General features: G+C 42.9%; 1 protein-coding gene across 10 annotated transcripts in view; it reads right to left on the bottom strand.

The window, feature by feature from the left end:
* atp2b2 (ATPase plasma membrane Ca2+ transporting 2) overlaps window positions 1-22,617 on the bottom strand; it is a 215,511-nt gene that overhangs the window by 72,928 nt on the left and 119,966 nt on the right. For 8 of the 10 annotated variants that reach the window (XM_064967444.1, XM_064967442.1, XM_064967440.1 and 5 more), the window contains 4 exons: window positions 20,807-20,848; window positions 19,072-19,236; window positions 17,692-17,906; window positions 17,018-17,260 (listed from right to left, as the gene is read on the bottom strand). In XM_064967444.1, coding sequence (XP_064823516.1) covers window positions 17,018-17,260; window positions 17,692-17,906; window positions 19,072-19,236; window positions 20,807-20,848 — 665 coding nt within the window. The remainder of the gene's footprint in view (window positions 1-17,017; window positions 17,261-17,691; window positions 17,907-19,071; window positions 19,237-20,806; window positions 20,849-22,617) is intronic. The other 2 variants (XM_064967446.1, XM_064967439.1) reach the window with 1 other exon arrangement.

The raw sequence follows: 22,617 nt of genomic DNA, 5'->3' as shown, positions 1-22,617 counted from the left end.
TGAGACAGTCTGTCTGGATGTAGTCACAGCACTGAGACAGTCTGTCTGGATGTAGTCACAGCACTGAGACAGTCTGTCTGGATGTAGTCACAGCACTGAGACAGTCTGTCTGGATGTAGTCACAGCACTGAGACAGTCTGTCTGGATGTAATCACAGCACTGAGACAGTCTGTCTGGATGTAGTCACAGCACTGAGACAGTCTGTCTGGTATGGATGTAGTCACAGCACTGAGACAGTCTGTCTGGATGTAATCAGAGCACTGAGACAGTCTGTCTGGATGTAGTCACAGCACTGAGACAGTCTGTCTGGATGTAGTCACAGCACTGAGACAGTCTGTCTGGATGTAGTCACAGCACTGAGACAGTCTGTCTGGATGTAATCAGAGCACTGAGACAGTCTGTCTGGATGTAGTCACAGCACTGAGACAGTCTGTCTGGATGTAATCAGAGCACTGAGACAGTCTGTCTGGATGTAGTCACAGCACTGAGACAGTCTGTCTGGATGTAGTCACAGCACTGAGACAGTCTGTCTGGATGTAGTCACAGCACTGAGACAGTCTGTCTGGATGTAGTCACAGCACTGAGACAGTCTGTCTGTCTGGATGTAGTGACAGCACTGAGACAGTCTGTCTGGATGAAGTCACAGCACTGAGACAGTCTGTCTGGATGTAATCAGAGCACTGAGACAGTCTGTCTGGATGTAGTCACAGCACTGAGACAGTCTGTCTGGTATGGATGTAGTCACAGCACTGAGACAGTCTGTCTGGATGTAATCAGAGCACTGAGACAGTCTGTCTGGATGTAGTCACAGCACTGAGACAGTCTGTCTGGATGTAGTCACAGCACTGAGACAGTCTGTCTGGATGTAATCAGAGCACTGAGACAGTCTGTCTGGATGTAGTCAGAGCACTGAGACAGTCTGTCTGGATGTAGTCACAGCACTGAGACAGTCTGTCTGGTATGGATGTAGTCACAGCACTGAGACAGTCTGTCTGTCTGGATGTAGTCACAGCACTGAGACAGTCTGTCTGGATGTAGTCACAGCACTGAGACAGTCTGTCTGTCTGGATGTAGTCACAGCACTGAGACAGTCTGTCTGGTATGGATGTAGTCACAGCACTGAGACAGTCTGTCTGGTATGGATGTAGTCACAGCACTGAGACAGTCAGTCTGGTATGGAAGTAGTCACAGCACTGAGACAGTCAGTCTGGTATGGAAGTAGTCACAGCACTGAGACAGTCTGTCTGGATGTAGTGACAGCACTGAGACAGTCTGTCTGTCTGGATGTAGTGACAGCACTGAGACAGTCTGTCTGTCTGGATGTAGTGACAGCACTGAGACAGTCTGTCTGTCTGGATGTAGTCACAGCACTGAGACAGTCTGTCTGGATGTAGTCACAGCACTGAGACAGTCTGTCTGGATGTAGTGACAGCACTGAGACAGTCTGTCTGGATGTAGTGACAGCACTGAGACAGTCTGTCTGGATGTAGTGACAGCACTGAGACAGTCTGTCTGGATGTAGTCACAGCACTGAGACAGTCTGTCTGGATGTAGTCACAGCACTGAGACAGTCTGTCTGGTATGGATGTAGTCACAGCACTGAGACAGTCTGTCTGGTATGGATGTAGTCAGAGCACTGAGACAGTCTGTCTGGATGTAGTCACAGCACTGAGACAGTCTGTCTGGATGAAGTCACAGCACTGAGACAGTCTGTCTGGTATGGATGTAGTCACAGCACTGAGACAGTCTGTCTGGATGTAGTCACAGCACTGAGACAGTCTGTCTGGTATGGATGTAGTCAGAGCACTGAGATAGTCTGTCTGGATGTAGTGACAGCACTGAGACAGTCTGTCTGTCTGGATGTAGTGACAGCACTGAGACAGTCTGTCTGGATGTAGTCACAGCACTGAGACAGTCTGTCTGGATGTAGTCACAGCACTGAGACAGTCTGTCTGGATGTAGTGACAGCACTGAGACAGTCTGTCTGGATGTAGTGACAGCACTGAGACAGTCTGTCTGGATGTAGTCACAGCACTGAGACAGTCTGTCTGGATGTAATCACAGCACTGAGACAGTCTGTCTGGATGTAGTCACAGCACTGAGACAGTCTGTCTGGATGTAGTCACAGCACTGAGACAGTCTGTCTGGATGTAGTCACAGCACTGAGACAGTCTGTCTGGATGTAGTCACAGCACTGAGACAGTCTGGTATGGATGTAGTCACAGCACTGAGACAGTCTGTCTGGATGTAGTCACAGCACTGAGACAGTCTGTCTGGATGAAGTCAGAGCACTGAGACAGTCTGTCTGGATGTAGTCACAGCACTGAGACAGTCTGTCTGGTATGGAAGTAGTCACAGCACTGAGACAGTCTGTCTGGATGTAGTCACAGCACTGAGACAGTCTGTCTGGATGTAGTCAGAGCACTGAGACAGTCTGTCTGGATGTAGTCACAGCACTGAGACAGTCTGTCTGGATGTAGTCACAGCACTGAGACAGTCTGTCTGGATGTAGTCACAGCACTGAGACAGTCTGTCTGGTATGGATGTAGTCACAGCACTGAGACAGTCTGTCTGGTATGGATGTAGTCACAGCACTGAGACAGTCTGTCTGGTATGGATGTAGTCACAGCACTGAGACAGTCTGTCTGGTATGGATGTAGTCACAGCACTGAGACAGTCTGTCTGGATGTAGTCACAGCACTGAGACAGTCTGTCTGGTATGGATGTAGTCACAGCACTGAGACAGTCTGTCTGGTATGGATGTAGTCAGAGCACTGAGACAGTCTGTCTGTCTGGATGTAGTGACAGCACTGAGACAGTCTGTCTGTCTGGATGTAGTCACAGCACTGAGACAGTCTGTCTGGTATGGATGTAGTCAGAGCACAATAGAGGACAACCTAGAACAATACAGGACAACAAGAGTCTACATCTCAAATGCCAGAGCCCTATATAGTGCACTACTTTAGACCAGAGCCCTATTCCCTATGTAGTGCACTACTTTAGACCAGAGCCCTATTCCCTATGTAGTGCACTACTTTAGACCAGAGCCCTAATTCCCTATGTAGTGCACTACTTTAGACCAGAGCCCTATTCCCTATATAGTGCACTACTTTAGACCAGAGCCCTATATAGTGTACAACTTTAGACCAGAGCCCTATTCCCTATATAGTGCACTACTTTAGACCAGAGCCCTATTCCCTATGTAGTGCACTACTTTAGACCAGAGCCCTATTCCCTATATAGTGCACTACTTTAGACCAGAGCCCTATTCCCTATATAGTGCACTACTTTAGACCAGGGCCCTATTCCCTATATAGTGCACTACTTTAGACCAGGGCCCTATTCCCTATATAGTGCACTACTTTAGACCAGAGCCCTATTCCCTATGTAGTGCACTACTTTAGACCAGAGCCCTATTCCCTATGTAGTGCACTACTTTAGACCAGGACCCTATTCCCTATATAGTGCACTACTTTAGACCAGAGCCCTATATAGTGTACAACTTTAGACCAGAGCCCTATTCCCTATATAGCGCACTACTTAAGACCAGAGCCCTATTCCCTATGTAGTGCACTACTTTAGACCAGAGCCCTATTCCCTATGTAGTGCACTACTTTAGACCAGAGCCCTATTCCCTATATAGTGTACTACTTAAGACCAGAGCCCTATTCCCGATATAGTGCACTACTTTAGACCAGAGCCCTATTCCCTATGTGGTGCACTACTTTAGACCAGAGCCCTATTCCCTATGTAGTGCACTACTTTAGACCAGGACCCTATTCCCTATATAGTGCACTACTTTAGACCAGAGCCCTATATAGTGTACTACTTTAGACCAGAGCCCCATTCCCTATATAGCGCACTACTTTCGACCAGAGCCCTATTCCCTATTCCCTATGTAGTGCACTACTTTAGACCAGAGCCCTATTCCCTATTCCCTATTCCCTATGTAGTGCACTAATTTAGACCAGAGCCCTATTCCCTATGTAGTGCACTACTTAAGACCAGAGCCCTATTCCCTATGTAGTGCACTACTTAAGACCAGAGCCCTATTCCCTATGTAGTGCACTACTTAAGACCAGAGCCCTATTCCCTATTCAGTGCACTACTTTAGACCAGAGCCCTATTCCCTATGTAGTGCACTCCTTTAGACCATAGCCCTATTCCCTATGTAGTGCACTACTTAAGACCAGAGCCCTATTCCCTATGTAGTGCACTACTTTAGACCAGAGCCCTATTCCCTATGTAGTGCACTACTTAAGACCAGAGCCCTATTCCCTATGTAGTGCACTACTTTAGACCAGAGCCCTATTCCCTATGTAGTGTACTACTTTAGACCAGAGCCCCATTCCCTATTCCCTATTCCCTATGTAGTGCACTACTTTAGACCATAGCCCTATTCCCTATGTAGTGCACTACTTAAGACCAGAGCCCTATTCCCTATGTAGTGCACTACTTTAGACCAGAGCCCTATTCCCTATTCCCTATGTAGTGCACTACTTTAGACCAGAGCCCTATTCCCTATTCCCTATGTAGTGCACTACTTTAGACCAGAGCCCTATTCCCTATGTAGTGCACTACTTAAGACCAGAGCCCTATTCCCTATGTAGTGCACTACTTAAGACCAGAGCCCTATTCCCTATTCAGTGCACTACTTAAGACCAGAGCCCTATTCCCTATTCAGTGCACTACTTTAGACCAGAGCCCTATTCCCTATTCAGTGCACTACTTTTAACCAGGGCTCATAATAAGGCTCTGGTCAATAGTAGTGCACTATAAATGGAATAGGTTATCATTTGGGACGTTGCCTTAGTTTTACTAGAACCCCGTTCTTACACAGTAATAAAATGTAAGGCAATGTCCTATGATGAGAGGATGTTTTTTTTCTGAGGAATACTTTACTGTATTTCTTTAATTAGTTGAGATAGTTGAGATATTTGGGATGGGGTAATGACGAACGTAATCTACATATCAATCACAACTTTTCCCCGGCTGATTTTGAAGGTATTTTAAGTCATAGTGATGAGTCCCACCACACCAGTAGTTACATAAGATGGTCTTCCCGTAGTGCTGGCTAGGCTGAGGGAAAGCAGAGGCTTCTGGGGGATGGAATTGTATGAAAGGACATAACAGAACAGAGCAACAGAGGCCTCTGGGGGATGAGTTTCTGGTTCCGGAGAAGCAAGTGTGGGGAATGTAGTTTCAACAGAACACAAGCGATGCCTCTGAGGGATGGAATACTCTTGTTGTTTGGGAAGCAGAGGCTTCTGGGGGGTGGAATCGGATGAAGGAACAGAACAGAACAGAGGCCTATGGGGGATGGAGTCCTACTGGTGCTGGGCAGGCTGGGGGAAGCATAGACTTCTGGGGGATGGAGTCATTTTATGTGCGTACTGAACAATAGTTCGGTCCCTGCTGACTGATGCCTGTCGCCGTTCGTTGACTAGGAGGGAAAATAAAAATAAAAATAATATGAATATGAATAATAATAATAATCATAATAATAATAATAATAACAATAATAGTAATAATAATAGTAATAATAATAATAATAATAATAATAACAACAATAATAATAATAATAATAATAATAGTAATAATAATAATAATAATAATAATAACAATAATAATAATAATAACAATAATAATAATAATAATAACAATAATAATAATAATAATAATAGTAATAATAGTAATAATAATAATAATAATATCAAAGCCTTCTCTGGCAGTCCAGGAAGACTAGAGCAAGTTGAGATATTTATTTCACAGCTCAGAGAGACAGTTTGAATGGGGAGGACGCCACAGAGGGCTTGCAGTATGACGTTCTGAAGCTGAGGACGTCCTAAAATGTACACCATGCTAGCCGAGTTTTAAGATACAAAGTTCAAAGGCCTGCTAGAACTGCAGCTTGGAGTTCTGAGGCTCCTGGATTTTTTTATTTATTTGACTAGGCAAGTCAGTTAAGAACAAATTCTTATTTTCAATGACTGCCTAGGAACAGTGGGTTAACTGCCTTGTTCGGTTACTAGTCCAACACTCTAACCACTAGGCTACCTGCCACCCCTCTAACCACTAGGCTACCTGCCTCCTCTAACCACTAGGTTACCTGCCTCCCCCTCTAACCACTACGCTACCTGCCTCCCCTCTAACCACTAGGCTCCCTGCCGCCCCTCTAACCACTAGGCTACCTGCCGCCCCTCTAACCACTAGGCTACCTGCCGCCCCTCTAACCACGAGGCTACCTGCCGCCCCTCTAACCACTAGGCTACCTGCCTCCCCTCTAACCACTAGGCTACCTGCCTCCTCTAACCACTAGGCTACCTGCCTCCCCTCTAACCACTAGGCTCCCTGCCTCCCCTCTAACCACTAGGCTACCTGCCGCCCCTCTAACCACTAGGCTACCTGCCGCCCCTCTAACCACTAGGCTACCTGCCTCCCCTCTAACCACTAGGCTACCTGCCGCCCCTCTAACCACTAGGCTACCTGCCGCCCCTCTAACCACTAGGCTACCTGCTGCCCCTCTAACCACTAGGCTACCTCCCGCCCCTCTAACCACTAGGCTACCTGCCTCCCCTCTAACCACTAGGCTACATGCCGCCCCTCTAACCACTAGGCTACCTGCCTCCCCTCTAACCACTAGGCTCCCTGCCTCCCCTCTAACCACTAGGCTACCTGCCGCCCCTCTAACCACTAGGCTACCTGCCGCCCCCTCTAACCACTAGGCTACCTGCCTCCCCTCTAACCACTAGGCTACCTGCCGCCCCTCTAACCACTAGGCTACCTGCCGTCCCTCTAACCACTAGGCTACCTCTCGCCCCTCTAACCACTAGGCTACCTCCCGCCCCTCTAACCACTAGGCTACCTGCCTCCCCTCTAACCTCTAGGCTACATGCCGCCCCTCTAACCACTAGGCTACCTGCCTCCCCTCTAACCACCCTGCTATCTGCCGCCCCTCTAACCACTAGGCTACCTGCCGCCCCTCTAACCACTAAGCTACCTGCCGCCCCTCTAACCACTAAGCTACCTCCCTCCCCTCTAACCACTAGGTTACCTGCCGCCCCTCTAACCACTAGGCTACCTCCCGCCCCTCTAACCACTAGGTTACCTGCCGCCCCTCTAACCACTAGGCTACCTGCATCAACAAACACCAGGTCAACACATACAACACTAACCAAACAACAACAACAAACACCATGTCAACACAAACAACATATCACACTAACCAAACAACAACAACACATACAACATATCACACTAACCAAACAACAACAACACATACAACACATCACACTAACCAGACAACAACAACACATACAACATATCACACTAACCAAACAACAACACATACAACATATCACACTAACCAAACAATAACAACACATACAACATATCACACTAACCAAACAACAACAACAACACATCACACTAACCAAACAACAACAACAAACACTACATCAACACATGACAACATTGTTCTCTCTCTCATGCTATTTTGTCTCAAAGGCATTTCTATACTTTCCTATCAAAATGTCATCCTAACAAAAATGCTAAATACAAATGTTGCATATACTGTATGGGAGGACTGCAACGAAATTTGAAGAACATAAATAAATAGGTACAGTTGGAGTCATTATAAAATTGCCAGCAATTTCTTACTATGTACATTGCCTGTATAAAATTAAATATTATTGATATATTATATTATTGGTATAATGACTTTGTATCAACACTTTTGTACCTATGCACATGATTAGTATTAATTACATATTATAAATAACATATTGTCCTCTGTTTTCGTTCACTCCAAGACAGTAATTTCAAACTAAACCCCCCCCCCCCCCCAAAAAAAAATGGCTTGACGATGCTCTCAGTTGAGGACTTACCATAGATGAAAGCTCTACCAGAAGAGATAAAAGTGTTTTTATTTTTTTTTATGTAAATTAAATTAAACAAAACATTCATGAGTCTGTCCCTCTACATATTGTCCTTTGAGCGATGACATCGCGTCACGACTAGAGCGATGACATCATGAGAGTTATTAAAAGGAACATTGGAATGTGCTCATGGCCCATCCTGCTTGCCAAAAGGTTATTCCTTTCTTTTCACACGGCAGGGCCACTATCATTGTTGGAGACTGACACTCATGCACACGTCCCTCTAAATGAAATGGAGGAAGACTGAACCGTGTGATTGGCTTCTATCACTGCCGGAGTTGTAGGTGTTTCCCTGTAACAAAGTGAGCGTATTCAGCAACTCTGGCAAACAATCAAAACACTATCAAACAGTTATTCACACGCAGATGCTTTATTTCTTTGTCCATGCAATAAGCAATACGTGGGCCGAACCGCTAGACAGGAGGAGAAGCACGTATTATAGAACAGTAGTGAGGAGAAATTAACCTAAATCCCCTCTTGCATGTCATTTCTCAGAGACTGGTCAACCAATCTCTTCCATATTCCCAGTCACTTCCATAGACCCAGTCTCTTCTATAGACCCAGTCTCTTCCATAGACCCAGTCTCTTCTATAGACTGTTCTCTCTGCTACCACACGACAAGCGGTATCGGAGCGCCAAGTCTAGGCCCAAGAGGCTTCTAAACAGCTTCTAGCCCCAAGCAATAAGACTTCTGAACATCTAGTCAAATAACTACCTAGACTACTCACATTGCCCCCCCCCCTCTTCCCCTTTCAACACCACTGCCTCTCTCTGTTATCATCTATGCATAGTCACTTTAATAACTCTACCTACATGTACTATACTACCTCAACTAACCGGTGCCCCTGCACATTGGCTCTGTCCCCCTGTATATATTGTTATTTTTTTTTACTGCTGCTCTTTAATTACTTGTTACTTTTATCTCTTATTCTTATCCATATTTTTTTAAACTGCACTGTCGGTTAAGGAGCTCGTAAATAAGTATTTCACTGTAAGGTCTACTACACCTGTTGTATTCAGCATATCACTGTGAGGTCAACTACACCTGTTGTATTCAGCATATCACTGTGAGGTCTACTACACCTGTTGTATTCAGCATTTCACTGTGAGGTCTACTACACCTGTTGTATTCAGCATAACACTGAGGTCTACTACACCTGTTGTATTCAGCATTTCACTGTGAGGTCTACTACACCTGTTGTATTCAGCATTTCACTGTGAGGTCTACTACACCTGTTGTATTCAGCATGTCACTGTAAGGTCTACTACACCTGTTGTATTCAGCATAACACTGTGAGGTCTACTACACCTGTTGTATTCAGCATTTCACTGTGAGGTCTACTACACCTGTTGTATTCAGCATGTCACTGTAAGGTCTACTACACCTGTTGTATTCAGCATTTCACTGTAAGGTCTACTACACCTGTTGTATTCAGCATGTCACTGTCAGGTCTACTACACCTGTTGTAATTCAGCATTTCACTGTAAGGTCTACTACACCTGTTGTATTCAGCATGTCACTGTGAGGTCTACTACACCTGTTGTATTCAGCATGTCACTGTGAGGTCTACTACACCTGTTGTATTCAGCATTTCACTGTCAGGTCTACTACACCTGTTGTATTAAGCATTTCACTGTGAGGTCTACTACACCTGTTGTATTCAGCATTTCACTGTGAGGTCTACTACACCTGTTGTATTCAGCATTTCACTGTGAGGTCTACTACACCTGTTGTATTCAGCAGCAAAAGGTGGCGGTACAAAGTATTAACTTAAGGGGGCTGAATAATTTTGCACGCCCAATTTTTCAGTTTTTGATTTGTTAAAAAAGTTTGAAATATCCAATAAATGTCGTTCCACTTCATGATTGTGTCCAACTTGTTGTTGATTCTTCACAAAAAAATACAGTTTTATATCTTTATGTTTGAAGCCTGAAATGTGGCAAAAGGTCGCAAAGTTCAAGGGGGCCGAATACTTTCGCAAGGCACTGTATATTGTGTTTGTCTGCATTTATTTGGTCAGGCCAGGGTGTGACATGGGTTTTTTGTGGTGTGTTTTGTCGTGGGGGTGTCTAGCATAGTCTATGGCTGCCTGAGGCGGTTCTCAATCAGAGTCAGGTGATTATCGTTGTCTCTGATTGAGAACCATATTTAGGCAGCCATATTCTTTGAGTATTTCGTGGGTGATTGTTCCTGTCCCTGTGTTTGTTGTCACCAGATAGGCTGTATAGGTTTTCACGTTCCGTTTGTTGTTTTGTATAGTTCGTTTTTTCATCGTCATTAAACATGTCTCAAAAATACCACGCTGCATTTTGGTCCGCTTCTCCTTCACCAGACGAAAGCCGTTACAATACCATTTGTTATAACTGCTGCTTTAGAGCAATTGTATATATACTGGAGACTCATCTTATAAACAAAAGGACCAAACCCAAATCTTTCCATTGCATAGATAATATTATAATAAATATTTCCACTATACTTCGTCATCAAGGGATAATGCTGCTGATGGTACCTTCAACATCAGTATACACCATACAAGTTGGAGTGAACACATACACTGTATCTGTAATAGTTAAAATAGTTAAAAATAGCAAAACTACTGTAAAACAAACGTGTGTTGAGATGTTACTATATCCTCCTTAACAATGTTTTCTCCCAATTTGTAAGTCGCTCTGGATAAGAGCGTCTGCTAAATGACTTAAATGTAAATGTATGTAAATGTTATAAAATGTCTGTATCTGAGCTATATCGATTTGACATTACACCTACCGGGTCAGTTGAAATGAAAGGATGACTAACTTTTCTCAGTCTGTTTGCTAATAATTTAGAAAGTATGTTCATATCTAAACGTAGTAAAGCGATTGGTCGGTTGAGCATTGAGACAGGTATTTTTTTATTTTACCTTTATTTAACTAGGAAAGTCAGTTAAGAACAAATTCTTATTTTCAATGACGGCCTAGGAACAGTGGGTTAACTGCCTGTTCAGGGGCAGAACGACAGATTTATACCTTGTCAGCTCTGGGGTTTGAACTTGCAACCTTGCAACCTTTTGGTGACTAGTCCAACACTCTAACCACTAGGCTACCCTGCCGCCCCAGAATGATCCCAAAATGTATTATACAGTCTCAGCAGTATTTATTCAAAGTATAGCTACAAAGTGCTTATAAAATTATGAGGTATAACCATCACTTCTCTGTGCCTGTGAATTTTTGCAGTTCTAAAATGGCATTATGGATTTCCTGCATTGAGATCGGTTTATCCAAATTGGGATTTCGGCTCATCGTGCAAATTTGGTAACTTAATAGATTATTATTATTTTTAATTTTATTTTTAAGGTCTTTCTCAGTAGAATACGTTTTTGATTTATACAACCGTTGGTAGAAATGAAATAGTACTTTGTTAATTTCAACTGTTTTCAGTTAATACAGTACCAGTAGTATTCTGTATGGAGGGGATATATGATTGTGTTATATTTCAACTGGTTCAGTTAATACAGTACCAGTAGTATTCTGTATGGAGGGGATATATGATTGTGTTATATTTCAACTGGTTCAGTTAATAAGTAAGCATTTCACCTGCTGTTTTTATTTTACAAAGCATGTGACAATTAAATCGTTTTTTATTTTATTTTTTATTCAAGGTGACTGTACACTTTCAGATGGTTTGAATAGAATCAAGATCTGTTGATCGGTCTCTTATCCTGTATCCATGGAGGACGGTTGTATGATCAAAGGCTTCTAGGCCTTGCAGGCAGTAATAAAAGCAGGTGTTTCTAGAGATGCCAGGAAGAGGATTACTCCCACAGACACAGACAGAGCTCTGGGAGTCAGGAGAGCCAATCTAACGGCCACGTCCGGTTTACTTGGACCAATCAGATAGCAGCACAGTACTACCTGGACAAACAACCTGTCTAAGACCAGCTGGATGCGCTGAGGCTTTGGAATCAAGCAAGCTTCAATACACACAGCTCGATACACACACACACACACACACACAGATACTAAAATACCCACTGCAACAGGGCATTTCCAAGCGACCCCAGTCTCAGCCGGTAGATGTAGAACACGCACCATGTTGGAGAAGGTGCATCAAGGACCTTTTAGTTGCCCCTGTCCTGAAACCGGATGCACTGAGGCTCTCATTTCAATATACAGCGTCAGGCAAAGGTTTGGACACGCCGACTCAGTCAAGGGTTTTTATTTATTTATTTTTATTACTATTTTCTACATTGTTAAACATATTTTTGATGTCTTCACTATTATTCTACAATGTAGAAAATAGTACAAATTAAATAAAAACCTTTTATTGAGTAGGTGTGTCCAAACTTTTGACTGGTACTGTACATACATATTGATGTTTTAATCAGATTCTGTTTAATGAATGCACATAATGAATGCACAGCTCTTAATTTGCACTACATTAAGGGATGCTGGTTTGGAATTATCTGTGTGGAATTAGCTGTGTGGAATTATCTGTGTGGAATTAGCTGTGTGGAATTAGCTGTGTGGAATTAGCTGTGTGGTTTTGGTGTTCCAGTGTTGTTGCCCTGCGGTAGATAAACAAGGTTTCTTTACAGCATTACATTATAGCTCCCAGTCCAGTTGTGACCAGACTCTAGACGATATTACAAAGAGTCTGCCTGGTGATACACTACTGCACTTCTACTGTACACTACTGGACTTCTACTGTACACTACTGCACTTCTACTGTACACTACTGCACTTCTTCTGTACACTACTGCACTTCTACTGTACACTACTGCACTTCTACTGTACACTACTGTACACTACTGCACTTCTACTGTACACTACTGCACTTCTACTGTACACTACTGCACTTCTACTGTACACTACTGCACTTCTACTGTACACTACTGTACACTACTGCACTTCTACTGTACACTACTGCACTTCTACTGCACTTCTACTGTACAGTACTGCACTTCTACTGTACACTACTGCACTTCTACTGTACACTAATGCACTCCTAGTGTACTTCTACTGTACACTACTACACTCCTAGTGTACTTCTACTGTACACTACTGCACTCCTAGTGTACTTCTACTGTACAGTACTGCACCTCTACTGTACAGTACTGCACTTCTACTGTACAGTACTGCACTTCTACTGTACACTACTGCACTTCTACTGTACACTACTGTACACTGCTGCACTTCTACTGTACACTACTGCACTTCTAATGTACACTACTGCACTTCTACTGTACAGTACTGCACTTCTACTGTACACTACTGCACTTCTACTGTACACTACTGCACTCATAGTGTACTTCTACTGTACACTACTACACTCCTAGTGTACTTCTACTGTACACTACTGCACTCCTAGTGTACTTCTACTGTACACTACTGCACTTCTACTGTACAGTACTGCACTTCTACTGTACACTACTGCACTTCTACTGTACACTACTGCACTTCTACTGTACACTACTACACTCCTAGTGTACTTCTACTGCACACTACTGCATTTCTACTGCACTTCTACTGTACAGTACTGCACTTCTACTGTACACTACTGCACTTCTACTGTACACTACTGCACTTCTACTGTACACTACTACACTCCTAGTGTACTTCTACTGCACACTACTGCATTTCTACTGCACTTCTACTGTACAGTACTGCACAGTACTGCACTTCTACTGTACACTACTGCACTTCTACTGTACACTACTGCACTTCTACTGTACACTACTACACTCCTAGTGTACTTCTACTGTACACTACTGCACTCCTAGTGTACTTCTACTGTACACTACTACATTTCTACTGTACAGTACTGCATTTCTACTGCACTTCTACTGTACAGTACTGCACTTCTACTGTACACTACTGCACTTCTACTGTACACTACTGCACTTCTACTGTACACTACTACACTCCTAGTGTACTTCTACTGTACACTACTGCACTCCTAGTGTACTTCTACTGTACACTACTACATTTCTACTGTACAGTACTGCATTTCTACTGCACTTCTACTGTACAGTACTGCACTTCTACTGTACACTACTGCACTTCTACTGTACACTACTGCACTTCTACTGTACACTACTACACTCCTAGTGTACTTCTACTGTACACTACTGCACTCCTAGTGTACTTCTACTGTACACTACTACATTTCTACTGTACAGTACTGCATTTCTACTGCACTTCTACTGTACAGTACTGCACTTCTACTGTACACTACTGCACTTCTACTGTACACTACTGCACTTCTACTGTACACTACTACACTCCTAGTGTACTTCTACTGTACACTACTGCACTCCTAGTGTACTTCTACTGTACACTACTACACTTCTACTGTACAGTACTGCACTTCTACTGTACACTACTGCACTTCTACTGTACACTACTGCACTTCTACTGTACACTACTACACTCCTAGTGTACTTCTACTGTACACTACTGCACTCCTAGTGTACTTCTACTGTACACTACTACATTTCTACTGTACAGTACTGCATTTCCACTGCACTTCTACTGTACAGTACTGCACTTCTACTGTACACTACTGCATTTCTACTGTACACTACTGCACTTCTACTTTACACTACTACACTCCTAGTGTACTTCTACTGTACAGTACTGCACTTCTACTGTACGCTACTGCACTTCTACTGTACAGTACTGCACTTCTACTGTACACTACTGCATTTCTACTGTACACTACTGCACTTCTACTGTACACTACTACACTCCTAGTGTACTTCTACTGTACAGTACTGCACTTCTACTGTACACTACTGCACTTCTACTGTACAGTACTGCACTTCTACTGTACACTACTGCATTTCTACTGTACACTACTGCACTTCTACTGTACACTACTACACTCCTAGTGTACTTCTACTGTACAGTACTGCACTTCTACTGTACAGTACTGCACTTCTACTGCACACTACTGCACTTCTACTGTACACTACTACACTCCTAGTGTACTTCTACTGTACAGTACTGCACTTCTACTGTACACTACTGCACTTCTACTGTACAGTACTGTACTTCTACTGTACACTACTGCACTTCTACTGCACACTACTGCACTTCTACTGTACACTACTACACTCCTAGTGTACTTCTACTGCACTTCTACTGTACACTACTGCACTTCTACTGTACAGTACTGCACTTCTACTGTACACTACTGCACTTCTACTGTACAGTACTGCACTTCTACTGCACACTACTGCACTTCTACTGTACACTACTACACTCCTAGTGTACTTCTACTGTACAGTACTGCACTTCTACTGTACACTACTGCACTTCTACTGTACAGTACTGCACTTCTACTGTACACTACTGCATTTCTACTGTACACTACTGCACTTCTACTGTACACTCCTACACTCCTAGTGTACTTCTACTGTACAGTACTGCACTTCTACTGTACAGTACTGCACTTCTACTGTACACTACTGCACTTCTACTGTACAGTACTGCACTTCTACTGTACAGTACTGCACTTCTACTGTACAGTACTGCACTTCTACTGCACACTACTGCACTTCTACTGTACACTACTACACTCCTAGTGTACTTCTACTGTACAGTACTGCACTTCTACTGTACACTACTGCACTTCTACTGTACACTACTGCACTTCTACTGTACACTCCTACACTCCTAGTGTACTTCTACTGTACACTACTGCACTTCTACTGTACAGTACTGCACTTCTACTGTACAGTACTGCACTTATACTGTACAGTACTGCACTTCTACTGCACACTACTGCACTTCTACTGTACACTACTACACTCCTAGTGTACTTCTACTGTACACTACTGCACTTCTACTGTACACTACTGCACTTCTACTGTACACTACTGCACTTCTACTGTACACTACTGCACTTCTACTGCAAAACACACTTCTAGGTGTATCAGGAGGTTCAATGGGTTGCAGGTGTTTCCAATTGTTTCAGGTGAATCTTGTACCAGTATCTTGGTGTAATATCTCAGTATGTTGTTGGTGTAGTATCTCAGTATCTCAGTATCTCAGTATGTAGTTGGTGTAATATCTCAGTATGTAGTTGGTGTAATATCTCAGTATGTAGTTGGTGTAATATCTCAGTATGTTGTTGGTGTAATATCTCAGTATGTTGTTGGTGTAATATCTCAGTATGTTGTTGGTGTAATATCTCAGTATGTTGTTGGTGTAATATCTCAGTATGTTGTTGGTGTAATATCTCAGTATGTTGTTGGTGTAATATCTCAGTATGTTGTTGGTGTAATATCTCAGTATGTTGTTGGTGTAATATCTCAGTATGTTGTTGGTGTAATATCTCAGTATGTTGTTGGTGTAATATCTCAGTATGTTGTTGGTGTAATATCTCAGTATGTTGTTGGTGTAATATCTCAGTATGTTGTTGGTGTAATATCTCAGTATGTTGTTGGTGTAATATCTCAGTATGTTGTTGGTGTAATATCTCAGTATATTGTTGGTGTAATATCTCAGTATGTTGTTGGTGTAATATCTCAGTATGTTGTTGGTGTAATATCTCAGTATGTTGTTGGTGTAATATCTCAGTATGTTGTTGGTGTAGTATCTCAGTATCTCAGTATGTTGTTGGTGTAATATCTCAGTATCTCAGTGTGTAGTTGATGTAATATCTCAGTATGTAGTTGTTGTTGGTGTAATATCTCAGTATCTCAGTGTGTAGTTGATGTAATATCTCAGTATCTTACTAGTATCTTGGTGGTGTAATCTCTCAGTATCTTGGTGGTGTAGTATATAGCGTGATAGGTTCTTACCATTATCTTGGTGGTGTAGTATATAGCATGATAGGTTCTTACCAGTATCTTGGTGGTGTAGTATATAGCGTGATAGGTTCTTACCAGTATCTTGGTGGTGTAGTATACAGGGTGATAGGTTCTTACCAGTATCTTGGTGGTGTAGTATACAGGGTGATAGGTTCTTACCAGTATCTTGGTGGTGTAGTATACAGGGTGATAGGTTCTTACCAGTATCTTGGTGGTGTAGTATACAGGGTGATAGGTTCTTACCAGTATCTTGGTGGTGTAGTATACAGGGTGATAGGTTCTTACCAGTATCTTGGTGGTGTAGGCGCTGTTGAGGGAGATGGCGTTGACCAGTATGTCCAGAGACTTAACAGACAGAAGTCCGGGGTCTGGTATCTCCTTGTAGTGGACGTCCCCCACGTAGCACGCCACGGCCGTCATGCGGTTGGTGGTCAGCGTGCCGGTCTTGTCTGAGCAGATGGCCGTGGCGTTCCCCATCGTCTCACACGCATCCAGGTGGCGGACCAGGTTATGATCTTTCATCATTTTCTGAGGATGAAAATATCAAACCGTGTTGATGGAGGTTTTAGCCTTGTTTCAATTGAATTAGAAGAAAAAAAAATCCCATTAGAGGCAATAAAGGAAGGCACAGACAGCACTGGAAAGATAATTTGCCGCGATATGTTTGCAACATGGAGCGCTATCATCTGCCAGAAGTAATTAGTCACAGAGATCGTACAGGTAAAAGTTATTGTTAAATAGTTTTTAGTGCTGCAACAGATCAGATACTAGTTATTAGACCGGCAACACTTTAGATAATATATTTTTGTAAATATACTCTGACAGAGTAGTAGTGGAAGTTTGCCCCAAAAATATATATTTTATTTTCTATATAATGATAAATAGCTTGATTTTCTTTCTCTACCTTGACAGCGTAGGAGATGGTGCCGACCAGTGTGTGTGTGTGTGTGTGTATATACCTTGACAGAGTAGGCCAGGGAGATGGTGACGGCCAGGGGCAGCCCCTCGGGTACAGCCACCACAAGTACGGTGACACCGATGATAAAGAACTTGACAAAGTACTGGACGTAGATGGGGGTACACTCCGTCAGCCACGGCCTCTTCTGCAGGACAAAGTTGTCCACAGCAAAGTACAGCACCAGGATGATCACTGTGATGGCAGACATCACTAGACCTGGACAAGGAAATGGCTGCTTTTTACAGATGAAAGTGCGAGATGACTGGCTTGTTTTGACTTATATGATAGCAAATATTTATTTAAACTTTTATCTTTAGAAATCAACAGCACAGCAGCAACTACTTGTGAATAACAGATTTATTTATGTGATTTGATTTTTTGCATTCCATAACCACTCCTAAATTTCCTTCTGTGATCTGGTAATCTCCATATTCCGTCTCAGAACGTCATAATCTCCATTATATTTGGCACATAGCGATACGTTATGGATCATATATACAGTGTGTTTGGAAAGTATTGACATTTTAGCACATTTATTAAAAAATAAAAACAAAAATGAGCCTTTACTCAGTACTTTGGCAGGGATTACAGCCGTGAGTCTCCTTGACACTACAAGCTTGAAACACCTGTATTTGGGAAGTTTCTCCCATTCTTCTCTGCAGATCCTCTCAAGCTCTGTCAGGTTGGATGGGGAGCGTTGCTGCACAGCTATTTTCAGGTCTCTACAGAGATGTTCCATCGGGCTCAAGTCCAGGCTCCGGCTGGGCCATTCAAGGAGATTCAGAGACTTGTCACAAAGCCACACCTGCATTGTCTTGGCTGTGTACTTAGAGTCGTTGTCCTGTTGGAAAGGGAACCTTCGCCCCAGTCTGAGGTCCTGAGCGCTCTGGAGCAGGGTTTCATCAAGGATCTCTCTGTACTTTGCTTCGTTCATCTTTGCCTCGATCCTGACTAGTCTCCCAGTCCCTGCCACTGAAAAACATCCTCACAGCATGATGCTGCCACCATCATGCTTTACCATAGGGATGGGGCCAGGTTTCCTCCAGATGTGACATTTGGCATTCAGGCTAAAGAGTTCAATATTGGTTTCATCAGATCAGAGCATCTTGCTTCTGATGGTCTGAGAGTCCTTTAGGTGCCTTTTGGGAAAACTCCAAGCGGGCTGTCATGTGCCTTTTACTGAGGAGTGGCTTCTGTCTGGCCACTCTACCATAAAGGCCTGATTGGTGGAGTGCTGCAGAGATGGTTGTCCTTCTGAAGGTTCTCCCATCGGGTTCTTGGTCACCTCCCTGACCAAGGCCGTATCGAGTGATTTCACACTTGATATATATATGACAAATCAAATATATATGATTTAATCATATTGATTGATCTGCCGTACCTGCTTTGCCAATCTGAACAGCCAGCTTGGTCAGTTTCCCCTGGAGGACGGACTTCTCCTTCTTGGAGACGTTTGCCTTCTTCTTCTCCTTCTCCTCCATCTCTCCTCCCTCGGCGCTCTTCAGAGGCTGCATCTCCATGGCGGCCGCTCCGTCCTGCTTCTTCACTGGAACAACCACAGGAACACAAAGACAGGTGATTATTATGGGATGTCCCTGGGGTCTGTTCTATTTAGCAAGGACACCAATTTAGGTCGAGTCCTGTGGCCTATGCTGTAGGAAAGACCCCAACTTAGATTGAGTCCTGTCGCCTATGCCGTAGGAAAGACCCCAGATCGAGTACATCCATTGAAGTAAAACACCTTTAAACCTCTCACTACAATCGTCTGAAGAAGTCCTCATTCTAGTTAACTGAACTAGTCAGGGGGGGAAAAAAACATGTGTAGGTCAACATTTTAACGTTTTACATTTCAAATAACATCAAAACAGCAAAAGGGTTTGAACGAGAATTGCTGTTAAAAGGTTCAGGGAATGTCATTCTTTGGATCCGGTGTATGGCAAGAACAAAATGATGTTCTCAGCAGGTTAAGAAACATTGTTGTCCAAGGTTAAAAAGATACAGATACAGTCAATCAACATCCTTCCCTAAAGTCATTCAATTTATGTGTTCTTTGTTTTTAATTCATAATTTGAATTTTCACAAATGTATTATTCTCTTCAGGAGAGAAATAACTGAAGAACGATTTGCCCTTGGTTACATCATCACGGCACAATGTAAAGCACCTTGAGCCCTGTACAGAGAAAGCCCTGTACAGAGAGAGCCCTGTACAGAGAGAGCCCTGTACAGAGAGAGCCCTGTACAGAGAGAGCCCTGTACAGAGAGAGCCCTGTACAGAGAGAGCCCTGTACAGAGAGAGCCCTGTACAGAGAAAGCCCTGTACAGAGAGAGCCCTGTACAGAGCGAGCCCTGTACAGAGAAAGCCCTGTACATTGAAAGCCCTGTACAGAGAAAGCCCTGTACAGAGAGAGCCCTGTAGGAATGCAAACTATTATTAACACGTTTCTGCTAGCAGGAAAACCTTCAAGATGAACACTATTTTAACAAAGAATAGTGTGAGTGGAACAACCTCCGGGCAGACTGACCTCTAAAAGAGAGAGATATTGAGAGGGAGAGAGAGAGAGAGAGAGACAGAGAGACAGAGAGAGAGAGAGAGAGAGAGAGAGAGAGAGAGAGCAAGGTATAGAGAGAGAGCAAGAGATAGAGAGAGAGAGAGAGAGAGAGAGAGAGAGAGAGAGAGAGAGAGAGAGAGAAAGACAGAGCAAGAGAGATTAGAAAGTGAGAGACCTTGAGACATGCTCATATAGAGCTGAGACAACACTGGGGACACAGCACTGCAGCCCGTGACAACAACACTGGGGACACAAGACATTAGGCTGAATGGACGTTTACATATCAGATGTATGTTAGAGACGTTAAGGGAATGTTAGAGGATCGTTAGAGCTGGGGTTGCAAAATGATGATAACATTCCCCAAATTCCTAGTTTTTCCAGGAAATGAATATTCCCAGAATCAGAAGGGAATAGGCATGAAATCCGGAAATTTTCAACCAGGATTTCTGGAAAAGCGGCAATTTTTTTTTTTGTGGGTGGGGGGGGGGGAGTTACCGGAAATTTGCATCCCTAGTTAGAGCACAAACCAAAACTATAGGGGGGAGGGGAAAGTTGAAAATAGGTTACCTTTAGTCTGGTTGTTCTCCATATTGTCATCCTGTATTCTACCTACGATGGAGACATACGAGACACAGAACAATAAGAACCGACAATAAAACAAAACACACAATCAAACGCCAGGACATTACAGTGAAATAAAAAATGAAAAGGAAGACAGAAAAAAGAATGAATATTCATTTAACGTCGTCATGACAGTCACATACATTAAAGAAAAGCTGCTTCTTAATGAGCTCTTACTGCAGGGGATGCTAATTTATAATTTACAAAGCTAACGAAATGTTGTGTTTTCGCCTGGGCTTGCTCGTGACTATTAGAAATAATGTCAATCAAAATAGATAATTGATAATAAAATTAGATTTTGCAAATAATGTGACTATGTCGTAAATATTTATCCTAGCGCTTGTGCTAAACGATGAACTGACGTTTCAGTTTTTTTGAGAGAGGAGGGGGAGGTTATTAAACAACTAATTGAGCGACGTCGATTCGTTTACTTGAATTCCGTGTATATTTTGTGAGCCCAATGCGCTGTTTCTCTATGGAGAGAAATCCGATCGTTCACTACATAAATCAAATCAACAACTTTGTGGGATGCTGGGCTGTCGTTTTCATGAAGCAAATATTCAACCTGGTTAAGCGCGGAAACGTGGTAATTAACTACACTGACAATAATCCATCTTGTCATTATATACAAATCTCTGGACTGATAGACTTTTACACCTGCTACATTAGGTTACATACACACAGATCAGATAGACCGCATGACAGAGGAACCGAGAGCACTAGAAATGTAAATAATAAACAGAATTTAAAACATTTTTCTAAAAATAAATCCTATAATTGCAATTTTTTTATATATATTTTTAAAACCATGTAAAACGCAGTAAAACGTTATGTTTGCTGATTTCGTCTGCAGCTGTGTTGGTTGAAAACAGTCCAATATAGCCTTTTTCTGGTTACTTTTATGATATTCGACAGTGATTTGAGCAAAATGCAACCATTGTTATTTGGTTATGATGAAACAAATGTTATTGTGTTTTAAGATGCTTTGGTAGACACGATCACCTGACAGGGTAGCCTTGTGTTTAGAGTGTCGGACTAGTAACCGAAAGGTTGCAAGTTCGAATCCCCGAGCTGACAAGGTACAAATCTGTCGTTCTGCCCCTGAACAGGCAGTTAACCCACTGTTCCTAGGCCGTCATTGAAAATAAGAATTTGTTCTTAACTGACTTGCCTCGTTAAATAAAGGTTAAATAAAATAAAACATGTTCTACCGTACTTGAGTTAACTACAAGACCTACGCTATCTCTGCTGCTCAGATTCCCTCGCTATCCGATCGGTTGTGGAGCTTCATTTTGAAGAGTGACTGCACAGACTTACAGGAAGTGACATACTCACAGACTTACAGGAAGTGACATACTCACAGACTTACAGGAAGTGACATACTCACAGACTTACAGGAAGTGACACACTCACAGACTTACAGGAAGTGACACACTCACAGACTTACAGGAAGTGACATACTCACAGACTTACAGGAAGTGACATACTCACAGACTTACAGGAAGTGACATACTCACAGACTTACAGGAAGTGACATACTCACAGACTTACAGGAAGTGACATACTCACAGACTTACAGGAAGTGACATACTCACAGACTTACAGGAAGTGACACACTCACACACAGACTACAGGGAATTCCACACATCAACAGAACAAGAAAAGCCATTTGGATATTTCACGAGGTGTCAAGAAACAGATGCAGAGAATCACAGCGTTAACAACACAACACGAGGTAAAGGAGCAACAAACACACG

Source organism: Oncorhynchus masou, chromosome 6 (assembly GCF_036934945.1).
Source record: "Oncorhynchus masou masou isolate Uvic2021 chromosome 6, UVic_Omas_1.1, whole genome shotgun sequence".
In the NCBI taxonomy this organism is placed as follows: domain Eukaryota; kingdom Metazoa; phylum Chordata; class Actinopteri; order Salmoniformes; family Salmonidae; genus Oncorhynchus; species Oncorhynchus masou.
This window is presented reverse-complemented; position numbering and strand designations above follow the sequence as displayed.